The sequence below is a fragment of the Helianthus annuus genome, chromosome 14 (genome assembly GCF_002127325.2).
Source record: "Helianthus annuus cultivar XRQ/B chromosome 14, HanXRQr2.0-SUNRISE, whole genome shotgun sequence".
Lineage (NCBI taxonomy): Eukaryota > Viridiplantae > Streptophyta > Magnoliopsida > Asterales > Asteraceae > Helianthus > Helianthus annuus.
The window spans coordinates 111,968,542-111,980,420 of NC_035446.2; the positions used below are offsets into that span (position 1 = coordinate 111,968,542).

Here is an 11,879-nt window from a genome sequence, read left to right on the forward strand (position 1 = left end):
CCCAAACCACATGGCCCACACCCACAGCCCAACTCCTCCTCCCTCCCTAAACCAACACCAAACGGCCCAACCTACTCCTCATCACACCTCTCACGTCCAACCTGACCAACCACACGTGTCTCCTCAACCATCCCATCCCATGCAAACTCGTTCCTGCTCGGGCATCTTCAAACCAAAACAAACCTTCAACCTTAACACCCGTACATCTCCCACCATGTCTCCCCTCCCTAAATCCCACCTCACCACTCTATCCGACCCAAACTAGAACATTGCCATGACCGATGAATATGAAGCGCTATTGGCCAACAACACGTGGGAACTTGTTCCCCGACCACCTGATGTCCCTGTCATCCGATGTATGTGGCTTTTTAAGCACAAGTTCCACGCTGATGGCTCCCTCGAACGCGATAAGGCACGTTTAGTTGTCAATGGGAAAAGCCAAACAGTGGGGGTCGATTGTGATGAGACATTTAGCCCGGTGGTCAAACCCACCACCATTCGCACTGTTCCGAGCCTCGCTATTTCCCGAGGATGGCCTACACACCAGCTTGATGTCAAGAATGCGTTTCTACATGGCCACCTCAAGGAAACCATATACATGTTTCAACCTCCTGGATTCACCTCCTCCACTCATCCCAAATAAACAAATCTTTATACGGACTCAAACAAGCTCCACGAGCTTGGTATCAACGTTTTGCAGGTTATTTACACATGTGCGGATTCAGGAGTAGTGTTTGTGATACATCTTTATTCATTTACCATCATGGCGACCAAATGGCCTACCTCTTGCTTTATGTGGATGACATTATTTTAACCGCTTCCAGTGACTGTTTACTTCAGAACATCATTAAATCCCTCACCGTTGAATTTAAGATGACTGACTTGGGCACCTTGCACCATTTTTTGGGAATCGCTGTAACAAAACAGGCCAATGGGTTGTTTTTTATCACAAAGTACTTATGCAGCCGACATCCTATCCCATGCCAACATGTCCAATTGCAAACCAGCCAGCACACCTGCCGAAGTTGGATCTAAATTAAGCGCTGAAGTGGTTCTACCTTTTCCGATGGTTCGCTATACAGGAGCTTAGCTGGGGCCCTTCAATATCTCACCATCACCAGACCCGATATAGCCTATGTTGTTCAACAGGTGTGCCTCTTCATGCATGCTCCTAGAGAACCCCATTATCAGTTTCTGAAGAGGATCCTTCGTTATGTCAAGGGCACTTTAGATCATGGCCTATTGCTTTCTTCGTCCTCCTCCACCGCCCTAACTGCTTACTCTGATGCCGATTGGGGAGGATGCCTCGACTCCAGACGTTCCACTTCTGGCTACTGTGTCTATATGGGATCCAACTTGATTTCATGGTCTTCAAAACGACAATCCACGATCTCCATGTCAAGTGCAGAAGCTGAATACAGAGGCGTGGCGAATACTGTTGCTGAACTTAGCTGGGTTCGCAATCTCTTGCTCGAATTACATGTTCCTGTTCGCCACGCGTCCATCGTTTATTGTGACAACATATCGGTAGTCTACTTATCCGACAATCCAGTTCAACACCAACGAGCCAAACACATTGAACTAGATATTCACTTCGTCCGAGAAAAATTTCGTTTTGACAACATCAAAGTTCTTCACGTCCCTGCCGACTATCAATATGCAGACATATTTACGAAAGGCCTCCCGAAGCACCTATTCAAAAAATTCCGTTCCAGCCTATGCCTTCGGTCTCCTACGGCTCTGACTGCGGGGGCGTGTTAACCGATAATTGTGGATCACAATTATCGCCACCTATGATTGAGGATCTCCAGCTATTTGTAAGCAATTGCATTGATGTGGATTGACTTGTTTCCGTATATAGTCTCTGTATTGTGACTATTTATAGGGGTGTATTATTGAATAGAAATCATTCAAACAATTACCTTCACTTACAAATACATTTTGGTCAACTTGCCTATGACAAGCGGTACATGAAATAGAACTAAATGTCTTGATTATAGGTAATGAATAACTAGAAAACATGAAACTGAAAAGACTCTCGTGTTGATGACTAAGCCAGACATCAGAAGATGTGTGAGTGGCAGAGAATGCATGCTTATTGATATATTGGAGAAGCGCAAGATGAAGAGTGTGGAGAGACATTTTCCCCAGGGCCCGTGAGGAGGGTAGTACGTGTAGATTCATCCTCCACAAAAAAGAGCGAAATTCAGGAAAACATTGTTGTCTAAGCAGAATTGTTGGACATATAGAAGTTGCTTTTTAATGTCAGGAACATGAAGAATGTTGGATATGTTAAATGATTTGTTAGAGGAATGAATTTTTGATGAACGGACCGTTACCATTACCAACACGAAGGAAATCATTACCTTGGTATGCCTCCGAATTGTCCATACTTGCCATATCTGGTGTGACATGATTAGTGGCCGCAATATTAAGAAACCAGGTAGAGACTCTTGGTGATCCTGGTTGAGACTGATAATTCATATAGCTTGCATGCGGACGGTTACGGAATGTGGAAGGATCAAAGTTAGGGAAGTTAGACGGGAGATGTCCAATTCCACAATGGTTGCAGGAACCGTACATCGTATTTTGTGCAGTGGCCCACGAAAACTAACTGCGATTTTCACCACGACCCTAACCATCTCCTCTGAAGTCACTGTTTTAAATTTTCACTATGACTATTTCCACCGTTGTTATATCCTCCACGCTAGCCCACCTCATCTTTCTCGATTGTTATGGCCATGGTTAGTTGGAGGACGAGCGTTGTAGTTGGCTTGAGGTGATTGAGTTATTGAAGAGATAGCTAGCATTAGTTGATAACCTAGTGAGGATGCCATTTGTTGTAAAGTTTGAAGTTGTTGTGGGGATTGAGCAGAAATTGTGGTAGTGAATGCTGCAGAAAACAATGTTGTGGATCCAGATGTTCTGGTAACGGTGGGATTTAGGAAAGGAATAAAACCATCAATATAGCTAAATAAATTGCTTGTGGTCAGAAATGGTTCAATCATGGTCTTCCAATAGCCATAGTTTGTCAGTGAGAGTAAAAACAAATTTGTGAGAGTTGTGAAATGCTCATTCAGTTATGGTAAAAGCAGTAATTGTTGTCATTTTTTTTTAAGATTGTAAAAAAATATAAAGTGTCGTGAGTGTTGCTCAAGTTGTGAGTCGCAACTTTGTGAGAGTGTCGTAAAGGTTGTGTTCAGGGAGTGTCACACACTTTGTGAGAGTGTCGCCACCTTTTGCTTCAGATAGTGTCGCAAAGGTTATTACATTATATGTTACCTTAATTACAAAAATACTTATTACCCTCATTGAATAGAAATGGCATTAGTTAATGTACGTTCATTTCAATTTTTATTTATCTTTAATATAGTTAATTTGTTAGTTAAAAAAAAGAAGAAGAAGAAGCTTATTAAAAACCCCAACATGTTTTGGGGTGCCTATGGCTTATCAAAATGATGTCCTTGATTAAACGGCAGCAAACTTTGGCATGTGTTCCAACAGAAACCAGGAGAAGGATATATGTTTAACTTGATCTAGGTAAATGTTGCAACATACCAAATTACCAAAACAAACTTCTGCCAAATGAGAAGATTAGAATGGTGTGCCAAAATCTTTTTCTAGATTTATATTCTATTTTTTTTTACATATAATCTCGAAAAAATGACGATTACCAACAAGTGAGATTTGTTATCAATGTTTTTATTATACGGATAGCACCATTCGCTAAATTAAGACGGTGAAAACGGCTTTTAGATGTTTTCTCTAATACAACTAAAAAACATATGAATGCCGTTCATAAGGTTTGACAACTTTTGCGACTTTCGTCCCTAAGGTGAAATCTTGCCATTTTTATCCATGAGGGCCAGTTTTTGAGGGAGGAAAGTCGCAATAGATTGTCAAACTTAAGGATGAAAATGACCAAAAAAACCAAAGGTTTGCAAAGAAAAAAAAATCGTTTTTTGTATTCACCTCGTTGTTATTGTGTAATAACATTCACGTGTTTGGTATTTCAAATATAGATATGATCCTAATAATAAGTTCTAATTTTCTGTTACACGCAAACATATTACTACCAATAATATATTATTCATAATTAATGGTTGCAACATGTGCATCCATAAGAACTTGTACTTGAAGCATCTAATGTTGGTGTTAAAAAAATTCACAATTAAAAATGTTGGTTGCAATTCTTTTCTGGTTCTGGGAATAGCATGTGATAACTAGTTGTATTGTTGAAGTTGTTGCAGCTGTCTTTACTCTTTACATTAGGTCAAACCTTCATGCCACGTGATTTCCTCTGCCCCTTGTGTTTACCCTTTATTGTCATTCACAAACAAAAAGCGTAAAACCCTTTATAATGTAGTAATAACTAAAATTTTATTTTTTAAAACAATACATGTATGCATCCCTTTCTTATAAGGGTGTGAGGAATCTGGTTCATCAGGTACACCGTCGTAATTGTTGCGGGTTATAACTCGGGATCCATTTTTTAACTAGTGAACCTTGAGAGAGATACTGAAAAAGAACGTGGGAAAAGGGATGAAAATTGGGTTCGGAGTCATCGAGTAAATTGGGAAGATCGTGGCAATTGAATCGGGTTTGTTATGATATTCTAGGTTGCAATGAGATGTCACTCCAGGGTTGGTTGGTCGATGTAGGTTTATCAGGTAAATTGGGTAGCGTCCCTCACACCCTAAGTACTGTAATACAATTATTCAAATTGCAAATGCCAACAAAATTAATTTTATAGTATAATTTTTATAAAAGTTAGTTTTTTTTTTTTTTTTGAAAATTTAATAAAACAAGGTTTAATCCAAAAAAAAAAAAGAAAAAGTTATGGGTATTTTGTCTTTAGCTTTCAACTTTTTTACTTCTTTATTGGCATACAAAAAGTGTGATTACATGTGCAAAGTTTCTCAAAACACTTCGTATGAAAAACACTTTGTATTTGAAATTTGATGTGTGAAGTGTGTATATAACTATATAAGTATTTGAATATATATTATATATAATTCTATAATATTCAATTTATAATTTCTATATCAAACACTTGGAATAAACACGTCAAGTAAAGCCGTTTAAAAAAAACGTCAACTAAAACATTGTCCAAACTATTACTTTGTAAGTTAATAGCTTAGTAGAGCTTGTAACTTTTTAAAAACATTGTATACATCTGGAATAAAATAGAGGCAAAAGATCAAATACAAATAATCTTAACATACTAAACATACAAATTGAAGGAAAACCCAAAAAGACAAGGTGGCATTTTTGTAATTACCACCAACTATCAAAGTTACAACCAAAAATACCTAAAAAAACACAAAATTTTTTTTAACATTTTTTTATTAAAAAATCGCTACATTTCGTTAGCAAAAAAAAAAAATTTTTTTTTTTGGCTGCTACTAAAAGTAGCGATTTTTTAATAAAAAATGTTAAAAAAATAAAATAAAATAATTTGTGTGTTTTTTTTTATTTTTTTAGATTTTTTTAGGTTTTTTGGGGGTTTAGTTTTTAGCATTTTAGCTTGGGTGGGGGGGGGGGGGGTTAGGTTTTTTTAGGTTTTTGGGGGTGGGGTGGGGGGGTTAGGTTTTTTTTTAGGTTTTTCGGGGGTGGGGGGGGGGTTAGGTTTTTTTAGGTTTTTTTTGGGGGGGGGGGTAGGTTTTTTTTAGGTTTTTGGGGGGTGGGGGGTTTAGGTTTTTTTTGGGGGTGGGGGGAGTGGTTAGGTTTTTTTAGGTATATTTGTAGAGTAACTTTGATAGTTATTGATAATTACAAAAATGCCACCTTGTCTTTTTGAGTTTTCCTTCAATTTGTATGTTTAGTATGTTAAGATTATTTGTACAAGAACTTTACCCATAAAATAGAACTGTTTAAATATTAATATTCTAAAGTAATTTGAATTTTCCATTAGTGGACGTATATCACTGCTGCAATTAAGGTGACAGACGATGACCAACCAATCGAAAGTCAAGATCAAGATTTATAAGAATTATTTTAATCAATAAACTAACCCATGCACCATTGTGAGAATTAATGAATTATGTTCTTTATAGTTTGACTAAATTCAAATTTAATATAAAAAAGAGTTTTAAGACTTTAAATCAGTATCAATGCTCCAGAAAATTAAAGCACCGTGACAGGCTGACTGAATTTATAATTAGTTATCTTGTCATGAGGTACATAATATTTTTGTAATATTTAATGTACTATATATATTTAATGCTTAAAATACATAAATCATGCAAAAGAATCAATCGTCCATAGGGTTTAGTCATTTTTTGTTTGTTCCATTCAAAATGACTTTTTTGTGTGATTAGGTCCTTCAGGTTTAAGTTTTATTGTCATTTTCATTCTCGAGTTTGACAATGTCCTTCAGGCTTGAGTTTTATTTGTCATTTTCATTCTTGAGTTTGACAACTTATTTCGACTTTCGCCCCTTGAAATTTGGTCATAAGAGATGAACATAACAAGATTTCAAATTTGTTGGATGAAAATGGCATCTCAGAGACGAAAGTCACAAAAATAATCAAAACGGACGAAAATGACATTTTACTCAAAAGCATTGATACAACTGCTTTGTATTTAAATTCATAATAATAATGTATGGTACGCAAAATTGCAAACAATGTAAGATAAACGACCGATATTTAGCTACAAATACGGGTTTTAAAACATAGCTTATTGAAATAATAACGAATTTAGCTAAACACACATATGTGTAAAAAAAATATTGTACACACAAAACATTTTAAAAATCATGACTTCCACTTGGCAACCATGTGCCTATGCTATCCATAATGGTAAGATGTACAATTATCATGCTGACACCACAAAATTCTGCAGTTACAACGAGAAATCAAAGATTTTGATTTTTTGTGACAACAAGATTCTATAACTTCATTATTTATAGCAACCAAATGTATTTATGGCTCATTTTTATACTGTATAAACTTTTTCAAACTGCATTTTTTTAAATAAATAACGCATATTCTAAACCATACGATACAAACAAAACAATTTCCTTGACAGCGAGATCCTTGCCATCGGTGACAATAGAAAAAACAGGTACATGCTTCATGGATAGATCACTGATGAAATTTACCAGCGGCTTATCAATGATTTTACACTAATATATCATTTACGGATTTGCGACCACTTTTTCAGTTAAAGATCAGTGACGAGATATTTTGTCGGTGATAGTTAATTATAGTTGGAAAAAAAAGTTGATAATTTTATGAGAATCAATATAACTTCTAAATAAATACAACTTTTGTGTATAGTATAAAAAAATGTAACCATTGCTTTTTCATAAAAGGAAGAGCAGCCTCCCTAATGGTCCGATCCGATGAAAACCACTTGGTATAAATATCTCCTAAGAAAGGTCAATATACATGTATGGAGAATGCTTTATGCTTCTAAACCGTTTTCCAACTAGAGTCAATTTTGATGCCAAAGGGTTCGACATTTCGGATATTCTATGCCCTAGTTGCAAGGATTTCCTAGAGACTACCAATCACTTGTTTGGTTCATGTTTTCTATCAATCAATTATGGAATGTTATTGCATCCGATCGGTCTCCTCTCGTGTTTTGATTAAAAATTGACAATAGAATTTACTTAACCAAATTGTGAAAGTGAGGTGAGGTGCTTGTGGAAATAATATGTATTATGCTCAAGATCCTGAATTGACAGTCAGGATCCTGGTTTAAAAAAACAGTTTGCAAAGTAAAATATATTGAATGCGATGAACACAAGGAATTTATCACGGGGAAAAAGCCCTTGATCTTCTTCTTGAAGATGATCTCAAGCACAAAAACACCTCGAGAGCTCTAAACTACACAGCCCCACTAGTATTAATATTATAAAAATTACAAAAGTGAAGCTTGATCGATCGAACTAAGTGTTACAATTACGATAACCGTGATTGTAAGTGAGTGTAGAGTGTTTGCAGTGAGTGAATTATGTCCCTAAAATGATCTGATCAAGCCGGTTTATATTACAATACAGAAATGAATCCTAACTAAGGTTCCGAGAAATCCGGGATTCTGAAGAGAACAAGTCAGTGATCGTTAGCAACTTTAGCTCTATTTCCACACGTTTTCTCAAACCACTTCTGCGACAATTCGGGTGCAAGCCATCCACTAGCCGTTAATATTAGAATATTCCTGCAAAATATCCCCTAAAGACAGAAGCAATTGATTAGTAACAATAATGTTCAGGGTTTTAAGTTCTACCAGGATCCTGCTACATGTCAAACGTATCAGGATCCTACCATAGACTTAAAGAACTCAGGATCTGTCACACCCCGACCACGTAAAACAACAAAACGTGGCGGAAACGTCGGGGAGTGTTGTAACAGAATCATTGTTTCATAACACATGGAAAATTGAAATGTTGTTTTATTGAATAAATGAACTCATTGTTTTAATACAATCAAATAAGTACAACTATTATCTTTCAAGTTTTAGGGGTTGTTTGGTAGCCTCTTAATGACCATTCAGATGCTAACTCTTAATGGTTTAAAACCTCTGAATGAATAAGAGGTAGCCTCAAGTCTGAATGGTTAAGAGGTAACCTCTGAATGGTAAATCATTACATGTCACATTTTTCTACCTTCTCATTGGTAAAATTCTTAATGGTTCCATTAAGAGGTAGCCTCTTAATGACCATTCAGAGGCTACCAAACAGCCCCTTAAAGTCGCTAAGGCACGAGTCCATCCTAAGTGTAGCATATATCATCAATCATCACAGAGCGGTACCTGAAACATGTGTAAAAATAGGTACGTCAGCATAAAAATGCCTGTGAGATACATAGGTTTTATTGATGTAGGATTCATGACTTATAAGTTTAAAGAAAAGGTTTTAATAAAAGTAGTCATGATCCTTGAAAAAGGTTTTCTTTTATAAATCATACCAAAATTTATAAGAAATTAGATGATACAAAATAATAATACATAGGTAATTAAATAATTAAGTAAAATGAGTTTGTATAAAATATATTGTTTGATAAACAACATTTTGATAAAAAGATTTATAGTATATATAAAAATATACTTCGGTTTTAAGAAAGTTGAATAAGTTATATATTAAAATATATTTTAGTTCCAAAACCATTAACCCAAGTGTACTAAATAACGTCACGGTATGTAATGCGATGAAAACACTTATATATAAGAAGTACCACCGGCGTATCTACCATGTTTTCATCACATTACACCCGTCCCGTTATCTAAACACTAACCAAAAACCAGTCATTAAGTAAATAGTATATTAACCATACTTTAGTTGGTAACATAAATAAGTTTTCAGTAGTATATCAAAAGTATACTTTGGATTTATAAATAACATATTAAACTATGTTTTGGTTTGAAAATAACATATTAAAACTATGCTTTGGATTATGAAGATAACATATCAAACTATGTTTTAATGATTAACAAAATATATGTTGGTTTTTGTACAATATCCCATATGAGAGCATATCAAACTATACTTTTGGGAGTATAACTTAATATACAAAAATAATGTGGTTTAAGAATTCATTCAGACCTAGTGTATCAAAATACACCTTTGAGACTATAGAAGTACCACAAAGGCAATCCCTATTTGGATGGAGCAACAAATTGGTTTCAGACATTCCATGACAACAGGAATGGGGTGTCAAATCCTATAGCACTATATCATACTACCAACCGGTCTGGTGAACAAAAATAAGTACTATTCCAACAATTAATTTCATAATCTTTGAAAAATCAGTGTTTAAACCATAGATAGTTATTTAGTTTGTCAAAAGATGAGTACTAACATGTATAATCAATTATACTTTAAAATCATGAAAATAACAAATAGGTACACATGCTTCACCCCAAAACAGTTGAAAACAGTAAAAGAGGGGACTATGTACTCACTTGAGAGTGCTTAAGAGTCTTGAACAACTACCAAGCAAAGCTAGAGGAGCACGAAATCAAACGGCACCTAATATTGATAACTACATAAATAAATCGGACCTAAATTGGGAGATCGGATAGTATGAGGTCTCGTAAACCAAATGAGTGTGGGAACTCATATGATATGATTTAACAAGGCCTACATACTAAGATGAAACCAATCCTAAGTGCTTACGACCCATCACGGCCTGTTTAGGTAGCTTACGCTACTTTAACGCGTCGTTTGCGTAAAACGCGTTCGGACCACCTAACTAGTCCTATGACAAGTATTATATGCCTTAAACATGTTTAATTATGTTGCATAATTAGTTAAATGACAAAAGTTTGGGTTACATATGCTTAAATATCAATTATGCATAAAAAGGGTATTTTGGTAATTTACCTAAGGCATATAAACTACCTATCATACAACTACTTAAACGAAGTGACCATAAGGTATAACCTCGGAACGTTATTCCCTATACAAATATGGTCACTAAACATGTTTGGTCGGATCCTAATGATCGACCAAACGGGTCGGGTTCGAAAGTATAAGCGATTGTTTAGATCGCTTACCTTACAACCCTACATAAGCACTAATCTAAAAAGTGACGAGCTAAACATGCTAGAACATGTTTAGTTAAGTTAGAAAACAGGTTTGGTATTAAAACAAACGGTTTTAATACCCTAGAGTAGTTTGGTTACAAAATACGCGAGAAAACGCATTTTGGCCGAAACTACGACTCGTCACTGAGCCTAGATAACGTGAAAATCAGTAGGTATAATCACTAGGGACTATAACCATCGTGATTACGCTCACGTCATGAAGTTCAAACGAACTTCGCATTGACCATAAACTGGTCAATGCAGAAAGTCAAACGCAGTTTGACTTTAACGATAAAAACGAATGAAAAACGTGAAAGAATACTTACAGAAGGTCCCCGCAAGATTTGAACCCGACTCTCTATCAGGTAGGAAGCATATACTTCCACTTAGAGAGCTTGAATCAGATTCAAATGTGAGGAATGAATGAAAACATGGTGGGTATTTATAGGAAATCTAGAACCGTTAGGATCGTTCATCGTAAAACGAGCTTCGATCTCATCCGTACACATGTGCCCATGGTTTTGTGAAACCATGGGAGCCCATAGTTTCATTGAAACCATGTGCAAATGAGGGGAACAGCTGGAATTTAGATTTTTCATTTTGGTCCCTTCCTAAGATAACTATGGCAGAATGTCAATTTTGGTCCCTGAACTTCAGAAACATGCGTTTCGGCTCATTTTTGACACGTTTAAGCCCCGTTAACCTCATTTCAAGGCTCTAAAATGAAGTTAAAGTATAGGGAACTCAAAGCATGTTGAAAAATATGTCGGATGTCGGTTTGTTTGGTCGTACGGTTGCGTTGTTCGGTTAATTACGACGGAAGTCGTAACGAACGCAAAAACGATCCAAATCAAGCGACGAATGGAATTTTCTTGTGCCAAACACTAAAATAAAATATTTTAATGCTTACATAAATTTTTGGATGTCCGGATATATTCAGAACGTAAGATATGCGCGAAAATGCAAACTTATGCACTTTTTGACGATTTTAGTCCCTGAATGACCAAAAGTTTATTTTTGCGCACCAAACACCTCAAAGCCTATTTCTAAGCTATGTAAAGGATATTTAGGGCATATTTAACTTATGATCAAGTTCCGGAAGGTTCGTTACTATACGAATCGGTGTAGTTTCGCAGTTTGACACAATTAGTCCCTGCGATCGAACAAACTTGATTTCAACACATCAAACCATCCAAAACTTATTTCTAAGTTATATGGAGGTTATTTAAGGTATGTTAGGCCTATTTCACTATTACGGAGTGTTGGTTGCATTAAACTGGTTATATTTACGCATCAGTGCGCGTATAACCTTCCAGAAAGCGATTTAGAGCTTGAAATCGGACAAG

General features: G+C 35.9%; 1 protein-coding gene across 1 annotated transcript; it reads left to right on the forward strand.

The window, feature by feature from the left end:
• Positions 1 to 774: 774 nt before the first annotated feature.
• LOC110907150 (uncharacterized mitochondrial protein AtMg00810-like) lies at positions 775 to 5,989 on the forward strand. Its single transcript, XM_022152172.1, has 3 exons — positions 775 to 953; positions 1,083 to 1,455; positions 5,915 to 5,989. Exons 1-3 carry the CDS (start codon positions 775 to 777, stop codon positions 5,987 to 5,989), a joined length of 627 nt encoding a protein of 208 aa, XP_022007864.1.
• Positions 5,990 to 11,879: the final 5,890 nt, after the last annotated feature.